The sequence below is a fragment of the Amphibalanus amphitrite genome, unplaced genomic scaffold, assembly GCF_019059575.1.
Source record: "Amphibalanus amphitrite isolate SeventyFive unplaced genomic scaffold, NRLGWU_Aamphi_draft 001310F_arrow, whole genome shotgun sequence".
NCBI lineage: Eukaryota > Metazoa > Arthropoda > Thecostraca > Balanomorpha > Balanidae > Amphibalanus > Amphibalanus amphitrite.
In genome coordinates, this window is record NW_024882803.1 from 144,730 (window position 1) to 167,604 (window position 22,875).

At 49.9% G+C, this 22,875-nt stretch overlaps 4 protein-coding genes across 10 annotated transcripts; 2 read left to right on the forward strand and 2 right to left on the reverse strand.

The window, feature by feature from the left end:
• Positions 1-322: 322 nt before the first annotated feature.
• On the reverse strand, positions 323-6,803 carry LOC122372054 (negative elongation factor E-like). 2 transcript variants are annotated; one of them, XM_043348906.1, is made up of 6 exons: positions 6,262-6,803; positions 5,694-5,876; positions 5,232-5,372; positions 4,671-4,861; positions 4,180-4,346; positions 323-1,282 (listed from the first exon to the last, which is right to left on the reverse strand). In XM_043348906.1, the coding sequence occupies exons 1-6, from the start codon at positions 6,745-6,747 to the stop codon at positions 1,206-1,208; spliced, it is 1,245 nt and encodes a 414-aa protein (XP_043204841.1). In that variant the 5' UTR covers positions 6,748-6,803; the 3' UTR covers positions 323-1,205. The 2 variants fall into 2 exon arrangements, with proteins under 2 accessions (XP_043204841.1, XP_043204843.1); XM_043348908.1 differs by having other exon boundaries at positions 5,238-5,372; positions 6,262-6,793.
• Positions 6,804-6,852: 49 nt separating this feature from the next.
• Positions 6,853-12,675, forward strand: LOC122372055 (serine/threonine-protein phosphatase 2A activator-like). Its single transcript, XM_043348909.1, has 6 exons — positions 6,853-7,309; positions 8,175-8,257; positions 8,956-9,165; positions 9,484-9,701; positions 10,274-10,499; positions 11,351-12,675. The coding sequence occupies exons 1-6, from the start codon at positions 7,294-7,296 to the stop codon at positions 11,876-11,878; spliced, it is 1,281 nt and encodes a 426-aa protein (XP_043204844.1). The 5' UTR covers positions 6,853-7,293; the 3' UTR covers positions 11,879-12,675.
• A 620-nt stretch (positions 12,676-13,295) lies between these two features.
• LOC122372062 (tRNA-uridine aminocarboxypropyltransferase 1-like) lies at positions 13,296-18,195 on the forward strand. 6 transcript variants are annotated; one of them, XM_043348924.1, is made up of 5 exons: positions 14,023-14,065; positions 14,701-14,720; positions 16,214-16,421; positions 16,608-16,745; positions 17,065-18,195. In XM_043348924.1, the coding sequence occupies exons 3-5, from the start codon at positions 16,245-16,247 to the stop codon at positions 17,563-17,565; spliced, it is 816 nt and encodes a 271-aa protein (XP_043204859.1). In that variant the 5' UTR covers positions 14,023-14,065; positions 14,701-14,720; positions 16,214-16,244; the 3' UTR covers positions 17,566-18,195. The 6 variants fall into 6 exon arrangements, with proteins under 6 accessions (XP_043204858.1, XP_043204854.1, XP_043204856.1 ...); XM_043348923.1 differs by lacking the exons at positions 14,023-14,065; positions 14,701-14,720 and adding an exon at positions 13,296-13,340; XM_043348919.1 differs by lacking the exons at positions 14,023-14,065; positions 14,701-14,720 and adding an exon at positions 13,825-13,900.
• A 798-nt stretch (positions 18,196-18,993) lies between these two features.
• On the reverse strand, positions 18,994-22,426 carry LOC122372061. Its single transcript, XM_043348918.1, has 5 exons — positions 21,559-22,426; positions 20,554-20,631; positions 20,099-20,212; positions 19,544-19,671; positions 18,994-19,226 (listed from the first exon to the last, which is right to left on the reverse strand). Exons 1-5 carry the CDS (start codon positions 21,816-21,818, stop codon positions 19,138-19,140), a joined length of 669 nt encoding a protein of 222 aa, XP_043204853.1. The 5' UTR covers positions 21,819-22,426; the 3' UTR covers positions 18,994-19,137.
• Between the last annotated feature and the right edge of the window lie 449 nt (positions 22,427-22,875).

The following is a 22,875-nucleotide window of genomic DNA, read 5'->3' on the forward strand; positions in this document are numbered from 1 at the left end:
GCCTAACGCTACTACTACGTGTCGCTAAAGCGCCTAGCAGCCGAGTTCGAAGGGCGTGTTCAAACACCTCTCCCAGCAGGGCGAGGAAATCCAGGAGCCGCTGGACACGCCTCTAAAGAACTGAGACCAACTCATACAGTCATACACTCAGGTACAGAATTACTATCGATGCTACCTTTTCGGAAGAAATATGCTTCGCTTCTAAATAGCCTGTCACATTTTCGGTGGATAAACGAATTACAACTCATGGTAACCGAGTGCCGCCGGTTCAAGACAGTTGACTCTGATGGACCTTTTCGCGTCTGCGGCGTCGAGAAAGGGCCTTGGCATTGAGCTGTATTGACATTCGATCATAGATGAGACACGGGTGATTCAGGGCCGTCCTTACTCAAGCGCCGTGTGCCACGGCTCAACATTCTCTGTCAGGCGCCGGTCACAAGGCTGCGGCAGCTATAGTCGGTGGATGAGCCGACACATCTGCTAACACATCGGCCCAACCCGTCCCCTCGCCTTCCGGTGCAACACACGCTGCACTAATTACAATCAGTCTACGTACAGACAGGTTCATAGTCCATTCAGAGTTCGACACTACACCGTAACGCCCATCTCCACCGCCGTCTCACCGACACGGGGATAATCGGCCAGGCACACTTGCCGTGTCGCACACAACACAACCTGGCCTAGCGCTCCCCAGGGTCTAAAGAGAATCAAACATATCCAGTTCCACGATACTAATCAGGTATCTTCATAACTGACGAACTCCGGCCCTGGTCGATCCGGATACCGCACTGGACGCTCGGGCCATTCAACAAAGTACAACATATTTGTCTTCGATCGCCGTTACGCGCACACTACGCATCTCCATGTCACGATTACCATTGCTCATTTAGACGGTTATCTCTCGTCATCTCTGTCAGTATCCGGTGCCGTCGGGGCTCCGCAGCCCAGCCTGACCTCACTGAGGCCCGGGCAGACGGCGGCCGACCGCTGAGATCGGGACTAGTCAGCAATAGATGGTCGAGGTCGGAGGAAGTTCGTAGCTGCCGCCGACACTGGGCACGGCCAGCTACAGAAGTACGCCTAGACTCAGGCAGGAGGAAAACGCACCGCAGGCTTGTAGGCTTGTTATGAACAGCAGCGCGAGTGACACGGCTTCTCCGCCGAGAACGGAGATCACGGCGGCCGCAGAGATCGGAGGCAGACGCTCAGAAGTAGGCGTCGTCGTAGGTGACCACGTTCCGCTGGTCCTTGTTGTGCAGACCCTTCTGCGAGTGGCTCGCCGCTGAAATCAGAGGCAGAACGTGACTGACAGGCAGTTGACACTCCAGTGCAGGCAGACTCGGTGTGGTAACATCAGTCTGAGCGTACGCAATGGGATAGTTTATGATGTCTGCAAACATGGAGACATCACAAAGTTCAAAGTTATTCTGAGTGCTTGGCCCAGCAGTACTACGCATAGAAAGCTGGTTATTACTGGTAGCGTACCGATGGGCTAAGTATGAGTTATCTGTCGATTGTCTATACGTGGTGACTCAAAAAGTCGTTTCACATTCTTTGCTAGGAATTGCGCCATTCAAGAGTAACAGAGCATGCAATTTGGGCAGAGCGCATATTACCAGATAATTAAAACTACAAACGATACAAATACACTTGCAACACAAATAGTATGTATAGTTGTAACAGAGCCTGCGCCTCACGATAAAATGGACGCATATTTTCTTCCTAAAAAAAAAAACTCAACGTACGCGCAAAACAAACTGTCAACACTGTCCGAACTCGCAGTCCTGATCAATACCTAAACTGGCGGTCCAGGCGCTATACAACGAGGACTTGCGTTTGGACCGAGGTAGCTAATCAAAACAAGCGCGGGCGTCCACTGGCGGCTCGAAGGGGTTCGAATCGACCAGCATCGACCGTGGCTGGCCGCCGTCCGTCAACGGAAGTGACACCATGGGTACCGGCAGTGACAACACGTCACGTGACGCCACAATGGCCGGCAACATGTGGTCACGTGGTCTGGACAGTGGAATATTCCATGCTCAAACGGCTGGAGCGAGACTATGAAAAACACGACAAAAACTTGCGAAGATGGATAGTCTCAACATACTATGAAATATAACAACAACAAATGAATTGGCTTCGACGTCACAAATGCAAACACTTGGAAGACAAACGACCACTAAATGACAACTGTTGGTCAAGTACCATTAGTCTGGCCATCAAAACATGGCATCACATCCAACAGAGCGCTAGTTGGTCCCATTTTTTCCAGACCCCAGTCTGTGAATCTGGCAGTCGGAGGTTTACAAACACACAGCCAGCAGAGGGCTTCCCGTCGGCGGCGGCGTGTGATAAGGTTGGCCAGACGTGGGGCCGACATCGGCCGGCCCCACCAGAGCCCAGGAATGCCGGGGGAGGATGAGGGGAGGGGCGTGGGCGGCAACAGTCACACGGATGAAACAGGGGCACGGTTATCATGTTATAAATATCAGCGGCGTTACTCGTTGGCCACCCTATATGAAAGCAAAACGTAAAAAAGCATCCGAGAGGATATCAAATCGTAAAACATGATTATGTGTTGTCGCCCGGGGCTTTAAAAACGATGCTTTATATACCGGGACATTTTTGCGGAGGACCGAGTGTTGGTATACACCAGATCCGTAGCAGATATAGCGAGGTAAGATCGTTTTCTCAAAAGCGCTTCCAAATTCATTCGATTTTAGTCACAACCGGACGGCAAGCCTTTCCTAACAGCACTCGCTAATATTAACAGGACAACTCGGCATGTGGTGAAAAACCAAGCTGAAGGCACGCGTTCGGCACTGCCTTGCTGTGTCACAGCCGGTTGTCTGGTTTGATCCGGATAACATCCGGGCGACGGACACAAGCGCAGCAATTGGTGGCTGATCAGTGGCGGGGCCGCGCGGAGTCACATACAGTCACAGTTCCGCTCCCGGTCCACAGACACCGACTCCGACCGTCGCTTCAGGGTCGGCTCCGGATGTCTTCTGCCTAATCTCTAATTTGTACGTACGTAATTTTGTACTTCGGATCGTTACCCCACGTTCAAGCCCGCCACGGGACAACAAATAAGGCGGCACTAAAGCCTAGATTATTACAACATTCACAGGGTGATACCGTGGCAGTGATACCGCGCCACCATAGCCTTCGTCAAAGGCACATCTGACGGTCCACAGCTGATCAGGTTCTCCGAATGTGAAGGCTGCCGAGCTCAGAGGGCCGGACATGTCGCAGCAGCTCGGTCTGCCCCGGCGGTATCCGCGCCTGTTTGGGCACGCCTACATTGACGGTCACGGCCGCTGAGGCGCAGCTCGTCCGGTTCACACCGACACCGGTCAATCTGAATTACAGAGCGCGCCGACAGCCGGGAGCCGTGGTAACAGGGGAAGCTGAGGAGGGCGGTGGCAGGTCGGAAGTGGCTGATTCCTGCTCAGTGTCGACAAGGCTAGACGGACAGAGGAAGCCTTGTTTCACAGACGGGAACGTCTTGGTCTTCTAGGCTAGGCACTCCATCTGTCATTGTTAGGTCAAAGATGAAAGCATACTTTGGCAAAATATGTTTAAGTCGAGCCCCTCACTACAATTGTGCCGCTCTTACTTTTCCTATAAAATACATTGCGGCACTCAAGCCAAAGAAGGAGTACCTAAGAATGCAGAAATTTTCAAGTGTGTGTGTACCGATCCCAACGTGTGCCATTGTTTTTTGTTTTTTTTTTTTTGGGGGGGGGGCAGTTCGGCCCTTTCGGTCTGATGAGACCATTTCAGGACCGGAATGATAATAGGAATAAGGGGGACACATTGGTCTGGGCGAGCACCCTGCTGAATCGCCGAGTCTGAGCTCGTCCAGAGGACTGGCCGACCAGCCCTCCAAGCACTCACCGCACCCGGCTACCGGCGTGCTCTTACGGGCAATCCCGCGTGGGATAAAGTAGCCCGTCCAGCCCGGGGCGGGGGTTTGAGGCGTGGAGGATTTGAAATTTGAATATCCTGAGGATGGAAAATGACGGAACGGTGTGCCACTGTGTGTCAGCCTCTGTGCTCATCTGAGAGGTTCGCACATCATAGTACACCATGACTACATAACCCCGCATTGCCCACCCCATTACCCAGCACGGCGCACCATCCACCACGCCCCAGTGTGCGTCCCCGATCGCTCACCGATAGTGCTCCAGGCGCTGGACGTGGACGCATCGTTGATGGGCTCGATCTTGGGCTGCCGGCGCGCGTACGACACCTGTAGCTGCACACCGTCCACCGTCGTACCGCTCATGGCGGCGATCGAGCGCTCCGCAGCCTCCATCTTGTCGAACGTCAGGAAACCGCAGCTGAACGAAACGGACGGAAGGTGGCGTTAGCGGCGGGGTAAAAGGAAGACAAGCGAGCATTAAGTGCGATATGTCGCACAAGTCCGTTCCAAATAGAATCATTTAACCGATGGAGAGACAAGACCACAGCCGGACACCGTTATTTATCGCCACTTTCATTAGATACTACAAAACAAGAACTGAGTATACACATAAAAGGAGCAGCTGAACTGAGTCGCGTACTGCACCACTACTTTAAGCCTCAGAAGTTTTGAGGAAAAATCCAGACAACTCAAACACTACTCACACCACCACTAAGCTCTCGAAAATTCTCCCTTTACCCACTTTTTCTCTATCTCCATGCTGATGTTGACGATGGCGCCGAACTTCTGGAAGGAGCGCCGCAGCAGCTGCTCGGTGACGCCATAGCCGCGCACGTACACCGTGTTGCCCTGACGCGGTTTGTCCGAGGCCACGTCTCGCGATGACGACCGCTCCTCCTTATCCCGAGCCGAGATGAAGCTGTCGTACAGCGTCTGAAAACGGAGCGAGCGGTGATGGGACTGCGATTGAGCTGCTGAGGGGATTGTGGTACTGTGATCGCAATAAACAGCCTAAGCATTATAGGAAAATTATACCTAAGTTCTCGTTAAAGCACACTAAGAGCTGATGTTGATAGAATAACGAAAAACATGTCGATAATTCGAGTTTTCGCATATAATTTCCTGTAAATTATAGTGATCGACAGTAAACGACCTGCAGTAATCACTCAATGATTCCTAAACATCTATTAATTTTTTTAACCATTTAAAGAGCCGCAACACCACTGGAATTAGGGGCAGTTCAAAACACCTCGTACACAGTCTATCAGCGGGGGTGATGCGTGCCCGAGACCGTGGTGCCCACCTTGACCTTGTTGCCGGGCCGGAACTCCTTGTCACGCTCGGCGGGCGGCGGCGGCGGCGGCTCGTCCTCCGGATGGCTGGCAGAGAACGGCTGGTAGCCGCTCAGCGCCCGGTCCGAGCCCGACAGCTTCCGCTCCAGGCCCTGAGGACGAGCGGTACCCGACGGTTGACAGACGGTTGACAGAAGTGTTCCGGATTACGGTCCCACAGCCAGGTGTCGCAGAAGTACCAACACGCCCGGAAGGTATTATAGCCGGTGGAAACGGTGAAAGACGGCGACGAAATGTGGATGACTGGTCTGATAGGCAGAAATTGGGACTAAATTTATTAGATACTGACCTACCACTAAGATGCTGCATAAATATAGGAGACTTTAATGGGTGAGGAGATTTCTATGCGTAAATCGCCTATGAAACGCTAAAACGCATTTGCCACTACACGAAACTGTGCAGAGTGCACTTACCTTAGAGCGTTTGAATGTTGTTTTCTCTTTGTTATCATCACGACGTTCGATGGATCGAATGGCCCCAGACCGGATTAGTTTTTTAGCATATTCCTTGGCATCTTTGGCTTCAGATGGCCGCTTCACTGGGTGAATCGGCTCCGGTTCCTGGCGAGGGGCCTTCAGTGCCTGCAATGCCTTTTTCTAGGGGGAAAATGACGACCGGTGAGATACATAAACAAAATGTGAAGAGCCCCTTTATGATCTAGCTGCAAGGAACAGTCTTTCTGACAATGGAAACATTCTACCAGTCCCATAGCTCAGTTAATAGGTGATGAAAGAAAGTTAGGGCTCCAATCATTTTGGTGCTCAATATGAGACTCTTGACAGGGATATTCACAATAGGCTGGAGCACCCACAGCCAGTTAAAGTCAGTTGGATGACATCCACCACATCAAAATTGTGTCACCAAATTCAGAATATCTTGATCTATCAAAATATAAAAATATGCATAACAATACAGTACCTATATCTGCAGCACCCCATACTTCAACTTGTTTCACGCAATGTATTTATAGCATTCATTTACCTTTTTGCGGAGCTTTGCATATTTATTTTGTAAAACTATTTCCTCCTCAGTTAAATTAGTCGGGAAATGAAGATACACCATGACAAATCCACGCAAGACTGTTAAGTCACAATTACTTCGCAACTTTGCATACACTGTAAACACTGTCTCGGTCTGATCAAAATTCAAAGTAAATTTTAGCTCAAAAGCAAATAAGTCTACACCAGCAAGCGCGAAATAGCTAATTATTATTATTGTTGTAGGTTGCAACGGTTGCAACGTAACGTAAGGCGAACTAAATACACAATAGCTATGAAGATTTGTTCGAATGCTGTCACAATATGACATCATTAAACTTGAACTTTTTTTGGAAGTTTTCTGAAACATTAAGTCTAAATTGCAATTTTGACCATTGAAAGAAAATAACTCAAATTTATTTTTGACTAAAATAGTCAGTAAAATTAAAATTAGAGCCAAATTTAACAATATATTTGCAGTGGAATTCATTTTGAACTGTAATATTCATGACGTCATTTTACCAAAAAAATAATTATCTAAAAATGTGAAAGGTAATTTTTTTTTTTTTTTTTTTTTTTTTTGCTCGGCCAGCCTAGTGCCAGTCTCGAGCGGTGGGACAGTTAACCCGGCAATTTTGGCCGGGATGCAAAAGTTACGTTAAAAGTTTGATTGTAGACAAAGATAATGTTCAGTTTTGAGTAATAGCACGAAACGGAGTGTCGTTGCCTAGCAACGATCTTCAGTGCCTAGCAACTCGCACAAAAAACGAGATGTTGAAAGCTGATTGCCTAGCAACCTGATACTGGCAGTGAACTGTCATGAAAAATGATAGCTGTTTGAACAGTACGCTCACTTTCGTGGGCTTCATGTGCGTACATCGAAATTAGTATTGTTATTGTGAATTATTTAGACCGAGATCGAGAGAATCGAGGCGAGATACCTATAGATCGAGGCATCGGAGGCATCCTCAATCCGAGATTGTGGAGCTGAGTGGAGTTGAAAAGACAGATCATCATATTCACGTTTTTTGCAGAAATGGCAATTAATTGTGGTGAGTTCAGATTTTATGGCGGGTTTTTGATGTAGGTACCTACCTATGTCCTATACCCCAGGACCCAAACTGGGAAATAATCAAAAAAATCCATGTAATTGCTGACATGCCTGGCGTAACAGGCAGATTGTGCCAAAACTTTGGCACAGCATCTCTTGTGATCTGTGTGCTGGAATTTTTGCCTGGAAGGTGCACAAAGAAATTCTAATGAAACGAGCAATTTAATAAATTTTGGCATAAGGCAAGATTAAGTATTAGCTTACTTCAGTCACTACTCACTCACTAACTACATTCAAATAACGAACATGAGACCATGACTGATGGGTATGTAGGTAATGTTCATCCAAGCCTACCTGGCCTGAGCTCCCTGGGTTGACATTTCAATTTGTGAAACCAGAGACAGCCCTTGGATGATGGGGGATACCTTGGTACCTACTTACTTAACTGAGTATTGCTGTTATTACCTTACCTTACCAGGTACAGGAATTTAGATGGCCAAACTTGGCCTGTTTGGGTCCTGATCTCATTAAGCTCTGTGCATGAGGACAGACATAGCTATATTACTTTTGCGTAAATTGTGTTTAGTGGGTTCACAGAGCTTTCAGACTGTAAGACCATACTTAGGTGAGCTCTTGTTTTCCAGCTTAGCTAAGTCAGTACCCTGGTGCTGTGGGTGAGAAATCATAATGGTTGAGCAGTGAGCATCAAGTCAGCAGTATCATGGGTAAAGATCAGCTGCCAGTGCCTCTTTCATTAAGTTTAATATAAAGTTTACACTGTTCTAGTTGATTTAAAGTCATTTTTGAGTAAAAGCTTTCTATAGCTCTGTCATTTACACTGCAGTGTGTTCATTTTTGTATTTCAGATACCCATGACTTCAAGATTCCTCAAAAGGAAGTCAAGGCCCACAATGAGCTAAAGAAATGGGCTGAATCAGAGGCTTATCAGGTGAGCTATTGATGTAGCAGCTCAGTACTTATAATATGCATTATCAAAGTCAATTGCTCAATTATTTTATAAGTGCCAGGTTATCTTCAGCTCAGTTATCATCCAATTATTTGCATGATTCAATTATCTTATATTTCTGGTTCGAATCATCATTTATGATGTTGGTGTGCTTAGTTTTTTTTTAGTGGTTTATGCTCTTCAAATCAACCATTCAACTAGCTTTCATATTGGCCTTATCATTTACATCAACTCTTAGCAGACTTCTGAATTTCCTCAAATTGCCTTACCCAATGAAGAACCCCCCCTTTCACTGTTTTGTCCCTAATTGAAGTAGAGATTTGTGAGAAAATGAGTGTTTGCTGTAAAAGAGCTGCTGAGGGCTTGTATGCCCAATTTTAGGATCTCTGGTCAACTGGTGACTTGCAAGGTCACTTCAATTTAATTTAAATTTTGTGATTTAAAATAGCTAGTCAAACTTGTTTCAACCTTCAGTGGTACAATTGAGGGCAAAAGCTCTAGTGAAAATAATTGCAACAAACTAAGCACTAGTTAGGTACCTAATCCATTCAATACATTACCTACTTGTTTTATTGTTAGGCATGAACAGTCACATTGAAGCATCGATACACCCGCGCCTAATCAGTCTCTCCGGCGCCAACACCCAGCATCCGGCTGATCATGCTGTCCCGTCTCCACAGGACATCATGGGCATGCTGCTGGCGGTGAACACGGCGGTGCGCGGCCTGAAGATGCCGCCCGCCACGGCAGAGGCTGGCTCCGACGCCGTGCGTCGTCTGGTGGCCCTCCTCGACCATATGTCCTCCTGGGTGGACGAGATCGCGCCCGTCGAGCAGCCCCAGCGCTTTGGCAACAAGGCTTTCCGCACGTTCTATCAGCGCCTTGAGGAGGTCTGTACACGTTGCCGTAGCCGGAGTGAATCTGTCGCGCGTAGGGCTGACACTGACACTGTAGACTAGTCTAGCATTTGGTGTCACTGGTAACCGGTACCCATATCCACTTTCATGATTTACGTTTACCTCTTCTCGCGCGTCCACTGCATGCGGACCGTGGAGTGGACACGCAGCAGGCAGCAACTGTGCCGCTGGCCGTGAACAGACCGACCCGCTTCTGACCTGTGTATGCTCGGGTTATCTGTGTCCACCGTTGTTTCTGTGTTACGCCCCGCTACCCTCTGCCCGCCGCTGACCATTCCTCACCGTCCTCAGCGCGCCGAGCCGCTGCTGCGGGACGCCCTACCGCCGAAACTCCACCGCGCCGTACCAGAGATGGCCGTCTACCTCACCGAGTCGGTCGGCAACGCCACCCGCATCGACTACGGCACCGGACACGAGCTGGCGTTCGTCATGCTGCTCTGCTGCCTGTTCAAGGTCGGCGCGCTGGCCGAGGATGACATGGCAGACGCCGGACTGGTCGTCTTTCCACGGTCAGTGCCTTCCTTCACCGGGTAATGCCTGCATTTTTTTAAAGTTAGCTCGAATGGCTAACTTAACGAATGGCCGGTCCCGTAGCTCAGTTGGTTAGAGCGTTGGACTCCGCGTGGTGAGAGCACGCGTTCCCGGTTATGACAGTCCGGGTTCGAAGCGCGACGGGCGCTCGACATTTATGGGCCTCCTGACAGGTATGGCTGCGGTTGGTGGCAGGCCGTAGCCAGGTGAAGTCAGCGAGGGGACCGGCCGTGCGCGGCTTTGTGCGCACGTTAAACTTTGGACTCTAAATTCTGCCATAGAATCGGAATTGCGCGATCGGAGGGTAGAGGGCAGGGTCATCGCAACAAGCTGCGCTTAGCGGTGGCTCTGTCCTTGTGAATCCTTCCCATCAAAAGATTCGGACTAAATTTATAAAAAAAATGGCTGACAAAGCTGGAGCCCATGCTAAGCAGAGTTTGATGCGTGGGTCGCGGCCTCCGTCGTCCGATTGGGCATTTTTGGGCACTCGGGAGGATTTTAACAGACCGTATATACCCACCGTAACGCTCGCGTGCCCCGTTCGTTTCAGGTACCTTCGACTGGCACAGCAGCTGCAGCAGCGCTACCGTATGGAGCCGGCCGGCAGCCAGGGTGTCTGGAGCCTGGACGACCACCAGTTTGTACCGTTCATCTGGGGCAGTGCGCAGCTGATCGACCAGAACCGCGTCTCACCCAAAGCCATCGCCAATGAGGACATGGTGCACGCGCTGGCTAAGGATTACCTCATCTTTGCCGCCATCGAGTACATTCTCAAGGTGTGTGCTGGGGAGACTGTGTGATGGCGGGAAGAAGTGAGGTGTTGGGCTGTTGCGTGACCGCTTCTGGGTGGTGATGCGACCGTTCGGGGGGGGGGGGGGATTTTAGCAGCTGGATGGAGGTGTGTTACGACATGTGCTCCTGCGTATCGCTCAACACGTTGTTTAAAGTCTGCACCGATATAATAACATTGAACATTATGATAATGGTTGAAGCATCGGACGTCATTTACCGGTGAATCTTGACCTCAACGAAGATGTACTGTATACGACGTGTTCTTTTTTAGGAAAGTATCTTGAAACTCGCTTCCGGACCGTCCACTAATTTTTTTTTTTTATAAATTTAGTCCGAACTTTTTGATGGGAAGGATTCACAAGGACAGAGTCACCGCTAAGCGAAGCTTGTTGCGATGACCCTGCCCTCTACCCTCCGATCGCGCAATTCCGGTTCTATGGCAGAATTTAGAGCCCAAAGTTTAACGTGCGCACAAAGCCGCGCACGGCCGGTCCCCTCACTGACTTCGCCTGGCTACGGCCTGCCACCAACCGCAACCATACCTGTCAGGAGGCCCATAAATGTCGAGCGCCCGTCGCGCTTCGAACCCGGACTGTCATAACCGGGAACGCGTGCTCTCACCACGCGGAGTCCAACGCTCTAACCAACTGAGCTACGGGACCGGCTAATAAGGTCATGGATGCCAATGAGCCAATTTGCTCATTGGCATCCATGACCTGCCTCATTTGTAACTTTTAGCCAACCGTGACCCGAACCGCCCCGACCCGTGACCCTTACCGGTCCGTAACCGACCTGTACCCCTTCGACCTATGACCGTCACGGTCCCCGTTCGCAGGTGAAGACGGGTCCGTTTGCCGAGCACAGTAACCAGCTGTGGAACATCAGTGCCGTGGCGCGTTGGACCAAGGTCAACTCAGGTCTGCTCAACATGTACCGCGGCGAGGTACTCTGCAAGTTTCCGGTCATCCAGCACTGTCGGTTCGGCTCCATCCTGAGTATCGCTCCGGCCTCTGAACGGATACACGAGCTAGTGATCCCGGCCGATGTGACGGGTGGGCCGCTCGGAGGATTGGGCATGCACACGGGGATGCCTGTGGGAAGAATGCCGCCAGCGGGAGCCATGCCGGGGAAAGCGCCCATGGGAAGGATGCCTCCACCGGGAGGGATGCCCATGGGAAGAATGCCACCCCCTGGGGAAGTGCCCATGGGAAGAATGCCTGGCACAGTCCCGATGGGCAGAATGCCGCCATCTGCGGGTAAGATGCCGCCGCCGCCCGGTCCTGCGGCGGCCCCGGGCTCAAGTGCCCCCGCGCCGGGTCAGGGTGCCGCCCCGTCTGTGACGTCAGATGCAGGGGAGCGGTGACAGTGTCAATAGGATAAGTTACAGATGGTCAGGAGCTGCCACGTATGTCCATCTGGGGCAGTGTTTAGGTGATGATAGGATGAGGGCCGCCAGGACGGCGGTATCATTTCCCCGTTGCTATCTAAGCCTCTCGTTCACCTCTAAGGCTGGCGGATGGTCTGCGCTTTACTCATCGCGGAGCCCGGCAGTGCAGTGGTGTGCGCCTTGTGTGGCTGTGGTCGACATTGTCCGTGATGGGTTGATCAGTGATGCCTGCTTGTTGCTCGCTGTACAATGCTAGTTCGTCCTGTCTGGTGATGACGCTAAGACACACACCCTCAACATTCGAATCGTGTGTCGAGTTACCAGAGCATCTCATTTTCGATACCCTGTCTTTGTTGTTGATGATGAATTAGAACGTGTAATAGCTCAGATGTGATCAGTCAGACGTAGCGCGGATTGTTCGTGTTCGTGTCTGTTCTGGGATCATTTGAGTTTGTGAAGGTCAGCGGGCCCTTCCTTCCCTTGTGTGATCATTATGCTTGTGTAAATCGATAAGTATTCGGGGTGCGTACACATAGCGTAGCGTGTGCGGCTTATGCATATTGTTTGTTTGCGTGTTCGGCCCAGTCGATCAATGCCGCTGTTTTTGTGATGCTACGTTTGGTTCGAATGTCCACCATAACTCTTCATCGTGCTAGGTTTTGACCAGTTTCTGAAAGTCTGATGAGCGGCAGACTGTTATGTTAACAACTGTTATGACTAAAAACTGCGATACGACTTCTTTCTTTACGAAAATAAACTTTTGAAAAGGTTTACTGGGTAGTCAACACTCCCCTCGGCAGCGCATGTGCTGTGTCAAGGAAATTATTGACTTGTCACTGACGAGGAAAATGATTCGAAATGGGAAAAGCAAGTGGAATGGTGAAATAAAATCTAGTAACCAGAGCTGGGCAAGTGCGTTCCTTTAGTGCGTTCCTGCGTTCTTCCGTACGTACGCACCGCCCTTTTTAGGAACGCAGGAACGCAAAGTTTTTCAAAGGAACGCAAGTAAGAGGAACGCACCACCCGAAATTTTGAAGCGTTCCTGCGTTCTTGCGGAACCACCCGAAAAATCATATTGCTGCCAATGACCTCTGTGTCAAATGTTTGAATCTCGAGTACGTGTGTTTGCCGGTAGAGGCGCCACTTGTCGGTCGAATCGAGGAAGGCTCGTTTAGATTTAGTGGTGATGTTCACTATTCGATTCGGTTTCAGCCTTCAGGCATCAAATGTGTAAAGGAATATGATAACTTTTACTTAGATACATCTTTCAACTTAACTATTGTTTTTAAGCAGGTCGTATTTTTGTTGAAAACCCTACGGATGATATTGGTAAAACGTATTTCAGATATTCGATTCGGAAAAGAGATGTCGAGTTGCTTTTCGGCCCCGCGTCGCCATTCTGGGTATTGTGATTTGTGATCGATTCGCCCCGTGTTTGGTTGGGCCCGCGCCGCGTGGTTCGGCGGTATTTCTTTGTCCACGACTTCGGTTGTGAAGAACACGCCTGTAGTGTTGGACTGGCGCGATTTGCCTACTTTGTCCGCTACAGTGTTGCGTTGCACTGATTTTGGTATGATTTGCTGCTTGGTAGAGCCAGAATACAATACGGGTTAACAGTTTGGGACGCAGGAACGCAGGAACGCTAACGCACCGAGCGAAAAAAAAAATGAGGAACGCTATTCCAGGAACGCACTAACCGCGGCCGGAGGAACGCAGGAACGCTAACGCACTACCGAAAATCGAGGAACGCGCCCAGCTCTGCTAGTAACAAAACACTTTCGCGTGGTTGCAAACGTGATTCATAGAGTTTTTCTCATAAATTACTGTAATTATGCGCTGAACAGTCTTTTGCAGTCAAATAACAAGATTTTTGAGACAATTATGATGCAGCTGCTTCAAATACCAGTTCTTCCATTTTGTTCTAAATTGGTCGTGTGCAGAAGCTATCGCCTCGCAAAGGCAAATTGAATGCGTTGATTTGATGTCGCTCGCTAAAAGGTGTCAGCGTGAGCAGATTCACGATTTTCTGTACATTATGCTGAAAATTATCTGTGTTCGTTAGCTCCCTTTGGATTTTGCTTTGGACGAACTGACTTTAGGGACATTAGGTTGGAATTTAGGCAGTAGTTAATGCTGAAAATTAGATAGCCTCTTTTCTGAAACTACTATGGACGTCAAACCCCTTGAGACCCCACTTTTTTGCGATAATTTTTAAATGCGTCAACTCTCGTTGACAATATTCTGGCAATGTGTGTTTCAGAACCTGCCGAAACTTTTATTACTAAGGTATTTTGACGCCAAACGATTATGAAAGGTACTTCTCATTCACTCGTAATGTTAAATTTCACGGAACGAATCTGCTGTTTGGGTAGAGGCTACGCGCTCATGGGGCGGAGCCACGTAATGACGTCAGCGCTAAGCTTCGCCCTACCTTGGCCCTACCCCTCCGGCGCTCCTTGCCCGGCGACCGGTCACTCGCGTCTCTCGCTCCATTCAGGCTTGATGGTGGGCGGTAGCTGGTAGCGGTAGCGGGCGCTGGTAGATGGCATTTAGAGCAGATGGCGCTGGTGGCGGGGCTCGAGTGTGGCCGAGCGCAAGCCTCTGCCCGGGCCTGAATTGACCTTAGCATTACGAGTGAATGAGAAGTACCTTCCATAATCGTTTGGCGTCAAAATACCTTAGTAATAAAAGTTTCGGCAGGTTCTGAAACACACATTGCCAGAATATTGTCAACGAATGTTGACACATTTCAAAATTATCGCAAAAAAGTGGGGTCTCAAGGGGTTTGACGTCCATAGTAGTTTCTATTAGATAGTAGGTAGGTATCTTGGTAGTCATAAAGCAGGCATCGCATGTGTTTTTTTTTTGCAACCAAGGACTGGAGAGGTGCTATACCCAGATATGCTTTCTAATCCAACCAAGCCAAACCTGACCTAACCATACCTACAACCTAAAACCTACCAGTAAAACGCCTTTTGGGCGAAGGACGAGCGAGCGAGATAGTGAGCCCTGCACGTGCGGAAGGGCGAGAGGGTACTTCCAACGGACTTGTGCAAAGCACCGTTCTAACCGGTCGCTAGCGGTGTGCCAAATTTGAACGCAATCAGCCCAGCCGTTTCTGAGATCTGGAAGCGGCATTCTGCACGTGTGCACGTGCAAACGGGGTCCAAACTGACTTTTGCACGGCACCCTCCTAACCGGTCCCCAACCGTGTGCCAAATTTGAGCGTAATCGGCCCAGCCGTTCTCGAGATCTGGAAGCGCCCCCTGCACGTGCGCACGTGCAGTAGCACCCTAACCGCAACACATGGGAATGCATTGCCTGGTGGGTGCCTACCTGTATGCCAAGTTTCAGCGAAATCGCCCCAGTAATTACCGAGTTATTGAAATGGGAACAAATTTGACACCTCTTATTGTTGTATTTTTGCACGTGCACTGGGGGTCACTCACATAGATCAAGAGTATCCGACCTTTGGTAGAAGGGATGCAGCTACCCTATAAAAATTACCGCAAGACAATCGCTCAAGCCGCTGCTGAGATATGGGCCTCTCAAAATCACTACTTTTGCAAAACTGCTTGAACACCTTTGACTTTTCACGTGGCACGTGCCACGACGGTCACTGAGATGTATCAAAAGTAGTCAATTACGGGGTAGAAGGGATGGGGCTACCCAGCAAAAAAAGACCGCAGGGCAATCGGTCCAACGGTTGCTGAGATATAAGCCTCTCAAAAGCGTTACAGGCCGGGCCGGGCCGGGCCGCTCATACTGAGATTTTTCCCTTATATTGAAAAGACTTCGCTTCGCTCGCTGCGCTCGCTCGCTCGTAACAACCCAAAAGCTACCACCTAATACCACCTGTACTGTATGTTGTTTTTGGTATTCCGTGTTTTTCTATAACCTAACCTACAGCACCTCTCCTTGGCTGCCAAAACAAGTGTGATGCCTGGGTGCTGTTCAGTCTCAGTTTTTTATCAGCAGGCTGTGAGCACTGAGCATGCTGCTGTTTCTTGTCTCATCATAGTCGTAAGTCGAATTCATGTGGCCTATTCATATTCATTTGACCAATGACCAGCTAAGAAGTGTCAGCAATAACTTCCTTATATGAGAAAACTGACGGCATGCTGATAAAAAACAGCAACCGAACAGAGCTCTGCTTTACTACTACCGGTATCTTTTCATACCTGAGCATTAAGCAGCCTAAGTGTGAGCATCTGAAGTTGAAGCAGGATAAGTCATGTTTGCCCATTTTTCATTTATTTTGTTCCTCTTTCTTTGAGATTATGAATTTATTATTACCTACCTTTGTTCCAGAGAAGCCGGCCTGACCACTGAATATTCAGATATGACATCTCTGCAGCCTGCTGAGCCATTCAAGCACCTAAATATAAGTTCGGCAGAGGTGTTGGAACGTCTCACTGAGCGCTCGCCATGCCCCAAGTGTCACAAGTCACGCATGTACTTCTGCTATAATTGCCTGGTACCAGTGGATGCCCTTACTGGAAAAATTCCTTATGTGCCGGTAAGCTGAGCTGGGCCATCCATAGTCACAGTTCTCTACGATTTCAGTGGCAAATACCTATATGAATGAATATCTTTTTGTGCTCAAGATTTACAGTGGTGTAACAGGTATTGAAATAAATATGCATTGTTTCTGATGTGATGCCAAATTGTCATGAATCTGTCTTATGATTTTGTTCATTTGCAGTTGCCAGTAGAAGTGGAGATTGTCAAACACCCTGGTGAGACGAATGGCAAAAGCACGGCCGTACATGCTGCCGTCCTCGCCCCCGATGACGTCACGCTGCGGACGTATCCAGACGTGGGCAGCTACGACCCAGATGAGGTAGGGATGACTGGTGTCAGGTCACATCAATGCTTTGGCTTTTGGTTTTGATTACCTATTTTCTTTCATCCCTAGGATGTTTATGGGTAAGCAAAAGTGTTGGTTCATAGTTTAGTAACTTCAACTCTGTTTGGTGATTTTGATGCAAAAGTCCGTGGAATAAGGGCACATCAGGAAAATGACTGGATGTAAATTGTATATGACGTACTGCCAATGATCAATGAAATTAAATTGAATTGATTCGCCGACCACCGTGTCCAGGTCAAAACTGTTCCGTTCTCGACCTTCTGTTCACTGCTACCTACTCCTCCCTCGGCAGACTGTGCTGGTGTTCCCCGATTCATCGGCCGGGTCCGTGGCCGACGTTTCTGCCGAGTTTGCCGCCGCCGGTCGGCCGCTGCGGCGCGCGCTCTTCCTCGACTGCACATGGAACCAGTGCCGCCGTCTGCTGGACTCTGACCAGCTTCGCGGCCTGCGCTGCGTCCAGCTGCGTGAGCACGAGACGCGCTTCTGGCGGTACCAGCGAGGCAAACCGCGCACCCACCTGGCCACCATCGAGGCCGTCTACTACTTTGTCCGAGAGCTGCAGGAGAGTCGACACGACACGTACGGAGGTGAGTTTGACGACCTGCTCTTCTTCTTCGACCACTTCTACCGCACTGTGTTCCGCAGTAGGGCGGCCGGCTCGCTGTGGGCGTACCGGACTGAGGACACGTGGGTGCGGCCGTCGGAGCGCGAGCGTCAGAACTCGGACAGTGAGGAGGCCGGTGGACGGGACGGTAGTGGGGTGACGAACGGACAGTTGGAACGAGCGCCATAGCGGCGGGACAGTGAGCGGCGCAGAGATGATGGAGGTGTGATGACAGTCTGGTGCTGAAGCCTGAAGGGCGTTGTGTTGTTGACAAGAGGCGAAGTCACCGTTATTTATGATGCGGCGTGATTGAATTGACAAGTTTGGGTCTTACTGTAAGACGGTGTTATGCGTCATCGCATTGACAAACATTCATAAGAATCCTTGCTGGTGATTAATATTGTTTTTGCCATTGTTCAAGGCTCGCTTCACGGTAAGCATTTCTTTGATGTCTTTTTACATTGCTTTTTGCACACTGTTGTGTAAGTTGACATTTCCCATTGCATGTCTTACTGACAGAGAGGAAATCTGAACGGTACGTGATAAGTTAGGAACGGTGAAGATAAGTATTGTTCTTCGATAACAATCAAACGTCACAAATACCTATTCCGTAATTGCTGCTGCTCCTGTAAGATTGGTTCCATGCAAATGTTTTGCGAGCGACAATGCTCCTTTTGTAATTAGATGTGCCCAATCGGTACGGAAACCACTTTCTCATGATGTGTCAGCAACAGAATTTGTGCACCACGAAGTATATTTCAAACAAGAGGGGATAACAGGGTGTTTATACCCTAGAAGAAAATAAATAGCTTATCACAGTTTCGATGCACTGACGGTACTGATTGTAGCCAGAGAGCCTGTCTACATATTGAACTGTTTCGCCATTAATGCCTCATCATGACATAATGTCACGCTGCACAATATTTTCTGCCTAATGTACTTGCTAAGGTGGGCAACCGCCCACCGGTCGTGAATCCCAGCAGCGCTTCAGACCACACGCACATACAGCGGCAACTGGCCGCATTGGTATTACAGTTTGCAGAGCAGACTGAAAAACACCGGTCGGCCCACGGCCACAATGCACCAGACGTTTCCCTGGGGAAAAATCGTCCCCGGCGGGTTGAGGGGACGGAGACCGTGATAGCGATATTGGAACGCAACTGCAGTCTGCAGGACTCAAGAAACTATTCGTACATTGACAGCTATACATCGAGATTGTACAAAGCGTCACGAGCGCAATGTGTGGACGGTAGACGGTAGCCGACATTGCAATGCACCGGATACCAGTTACCACTAAAACACCCCAAACCGCTCAGCAAACCGACCGCCTCCAGCCCAGCATCGGGCTGGAGCTACGAGGCACGAGCACCAGAGAGAAACCTCGGCGGCGTGACCCAATCGATGTGCACTGCTTTTGCCCTGTTGTGTTCATCTAGAATCACTATTCTCAGGGCTTAGCTTCTGGGCGGATGCGTTGGTTCGGGATGCTGGTCACTACAGGGGCAGCCGCCTACAACAGCTGCCTACCAGCTGCCTCCCTAGCTGCTTCTGTGCTGCCTTCCTACTGCCTCTCTGCTGATTCTCCCAACTTCCTTCCTGCTGTCTCTCTGAAGTCTCCTCCGAGCCTCCTTCCTGCTGCCTCTCTGCTTCCTCTCCTGCACTGCCTGCCGAGGCACCCGCCAGACCGCCCTCCCTATCCGTTCCGCGCGGACGGGACGACAGCACTCCCCGGTCGCTCCGCTAACAGCTCACTCTCTGAGCTCAGCGCAGCAGGGAGAAACTAAGCACGGAGCTACCCGACTGCGGCCGGGCAGACCAGCGAGACTTGCGTCCATTGCTGATGGAGGGCACTGGCAGCGGGGACAAAAACGAGCCGTTAGCGGGAGATGCAACCAAACTGGCTTCAATGATGGAGTGAGGACCATGGGCCCACGGTAGAAGAGACAGACGAACGTGGTGATGGGACAGACGTCAGGGTAACAGCCAATAATGAACGCCATGGAAACTGCAAGACAGTCTTTATGGTAATTGCGTACAGACGCCATGGAATCAGAGCCAACGGGACAGACGACATGGCAAAAAAGAAAAACGTCACGACAATAGTGGGGCACACCGATACGTCCATTATCCATTTCCCTAGCGTTCACTACCCCTCTCCTCGACTCACGCGGCGGAAGGCCGCTGTCGTGCAGTGACCCCCGGCGACGGCCAGCGGGTCGGGATTGCAGCGATGGCAGCCGCGTCCCGTCGCCCTCGTCATCGGACTCGACGATGGGCTCTCCGTGCCTGGCGCCACTGTCGTAGAAACGAGTGATGATTGGTGGTGAGGGTGGTGGAGAACGGGTGGTGGCGAGTGGAAGTGATTACAGTTCAGTAAAGGGCGTATGGTGACGAGTGGTAACGGTTTGTTGTGGGCTGGGATGACGGCAGGACGGCTTTTAGACGGCCCATATTGAGTGGTTGAAATGTCATCCACGATACGCTGACTTGTAAGGTTGCAAGAAATGTATGCACCATGTAACATTTAAATCGTCATTTAGTGAAACAGGACCTTTACTTCTCTATCTCTATCCAATTGATCCTACTTTACTATCCAAATCACTATCCAATTGAATATTTACGGATACGGGCCTCCTTGACCTTATTGTATCGAAAAAAACGTGACGCTTATCGTATGTACGGGTTCGGACACTTCTGCTGTTGCTCAGGTGAAGCGACTTACAGCGATATCCGTTCTGGGCCGCGCCGGTCCCTCAGTGACCCAGTCCGGCGCCGGCGAAGGTCAGCCAATGAGCCGAGCTCGTCGTAACTGCTGGCTCGCCGCAGTCGGTACGGCCTGGGCGGGGTAGTGGGAGGTCAGTCTTACGGAACAGGTGGTCTCTCTCTCTCTCTCTCCTCTCTCTCTCTCTCTCTCTCTCTCTCTCTCTCTCTCTCTTCTCTCTCTCTCTCTCTCTCTCTCTTCTCTCTCTCTCGCTCGCTCGTCACTCACTCACTCACTCACTCATCACACTCACTCACTCACTCACTCACTCACTCACTCACTCACTCACTCACTCACTCACTCATCACTCACTCACTCACTCACTCACTCACTCACTCACTCACTCACTCACTCACACTCACTCACTCACTCACTCACTCACTCACTCACTCACTCACTCACTCACCATCACTCACCTGACAGTGTCGCCGTTGCCTCCACCCGCTGAATTCAGAGCCTCGGCGGATCCCGAGAGTCGCCTGCCTCGGCCGCGCCTGATAGAAGAGAACGATCAGCAAACTCGTATGCGACGATCACATACGTTCACGAAACATTTACATTCAGGAGACTACAACGTTCGTATAGGGACTAAAGGACGAAAGCTGACTGCTTGCCTTTCAAATGTAAAACACTGAATTAAAGGGACTATCCCACCTTTAACATGGGGTTTGAGTTGAGATAGCCAAGTTTGCGGCGAGGTTCAGAAACCACTATCTATCTAGGTTGCACCCCCGCGGCCTCTTGGTGTTGAAGAAATCCGTTCCCTTCATTTGAAAATGGGCCTTGCGCAAGGCCCTATCTTCAACATGGGGCGACCGTTTGTGTGACGTCACCTCGTTAAGTCATTCTGATTTAAATGGGTTTGTTCGTTGAAAAATCGCTTAAAACTTGGTCTGAACTTTGTTGTGGTGCCTACAGAGTAAAAAGAATCAGCTTTATGACAGTAATGTGGCCTGGGGAAGGAGGTAATTTTGGGCTGTGACGTCACATATTTGAAAGTTTGTGTTTGGAATATGGGAAGCCTAAGATGTTTAATGAAAAATAAATGCCAGAACCGTGTTCCTGGTCATCCAATCTATAAAGTCGGGCACAATTTAACTGGTTTTAACAGCATTTTAGAAGGTGGGATAGTTCCTTTAACGCCTAAGTCGCTGCTTTTCTTTATAAGTTAGGCTGTGCCGCAGTGCAGAGGCGCTCTGCAGGTCAGTGTGTTTTCCGGCGTCGCACCTAGTTTCGCTAATGCCACACCATTGTATTACTATTATGAGTAAGATGGAACTGGTTCCAGCGCCAATGAGCGAATCTTAGTTCGACTGGACATGGAGATCCTTTTTGATAGTGACAAAACAAAAACGATTTCTCTGTTACTGTATACTTTATACCTATGTATACCAAATCAGCCGACTGCCCATTTAGCGTACCTTCCGAGGACCGAGTTGATGCCGCGCAGGTTCTGCCGCATCTCCAGGCGGTCGGCCTCGGTGGGCTCGGGCGAGGCGGCGCCAATGGCAATCGGCGGCAGTTGCAGCGGGGAAGAGGCCGAGTTGGGCACAGAACTGAGCGACACGGGACGCCGGGACAGGTCACTCGTCAGGGGAACACAAGGCGCGGACCGGGAGGAGTGACGCACTCGCCAGGCAGAGATAACACTCGACACGGTCAGAGTTGACGGACCGTTCATAGGGCTAGTCACGTGACATGTGAGACAAACACTGGCGTCAACTGTGAGAAACAGCAGTGTGGTAATATTATATCGATCAGGCAAACCATCGGGGAGGCAAGGCGCTAGCCGACACCTGTCGACCTGAACACCGCACCAATCGAACGAAGAATGGCGCGCACAAGTCAATCTGAACAATGCACGATATTATGACAACCAGCAAAGTACACCAACGGCAGGAGAGCAGAACAAGTCGAGTACCGACCACAAAGTTATATGTGGTTAGCCACAGCGAAAAGGGTCACCTGTGTGAGTGCATATACGTGGCCGAATCACGGTGCTAGGGGCTGGTGCTGTAAGTGCAGCAGCGGACCCTGAAGTTCCAAGGTCACTCGATCGCGAAGTAATTTGAAGTTTGGACCGATATAGCACCAATTGGTGCCTCCACGTCGATGTCCAACGTTTTATGGCCAGCTAATTTCCGCCGTGTGGTTCTAATGGAATTGGTAGCCGGTCGTCAGTGAAGTGTTGCTCCGTTTTGACTGGAGGATAGTTTTTATGCTGGCGCTTAATCGATGTTAATAAATCATGTTTTGATGTAACAACAGCTGCCAATATTAACAGCAATAAAATTGCTGTATGAAACGTTTACTGTGGATTTCAGCGAATCGCAGCATGACACCTAGCACCCAATCCAACACGAACAAGCCGTGGGCAGGAAATACCGTGCACTCTCCAACTCATATTTCACAAATTAAATGAACAAATTTAAACAAACAGCACACTGCACCGACGATGTGTCATCGGTGTTGCTCAGTCAATGCATGATGCCAAACGTGAAGGCAAAACGCCGAAATGTGAAGTGTTCGTTATGGCAAAGGAAAAATTTGCTCTCGAAGGATATCATGACATTTCGAAGGACTTGAGGACCTTTGAACCGATTGTCGCCGATATAGCCCAGTTTGGAGCGTATGTGAGCCATGTTAGTGCTGTATTTTGGGCAGGTGCGGGACGGAGTCGGTCCGGACGTTGCTCTCCCGACTCGGGGAGCTGGGAACACTGCGTGTCTCGCGCTGAG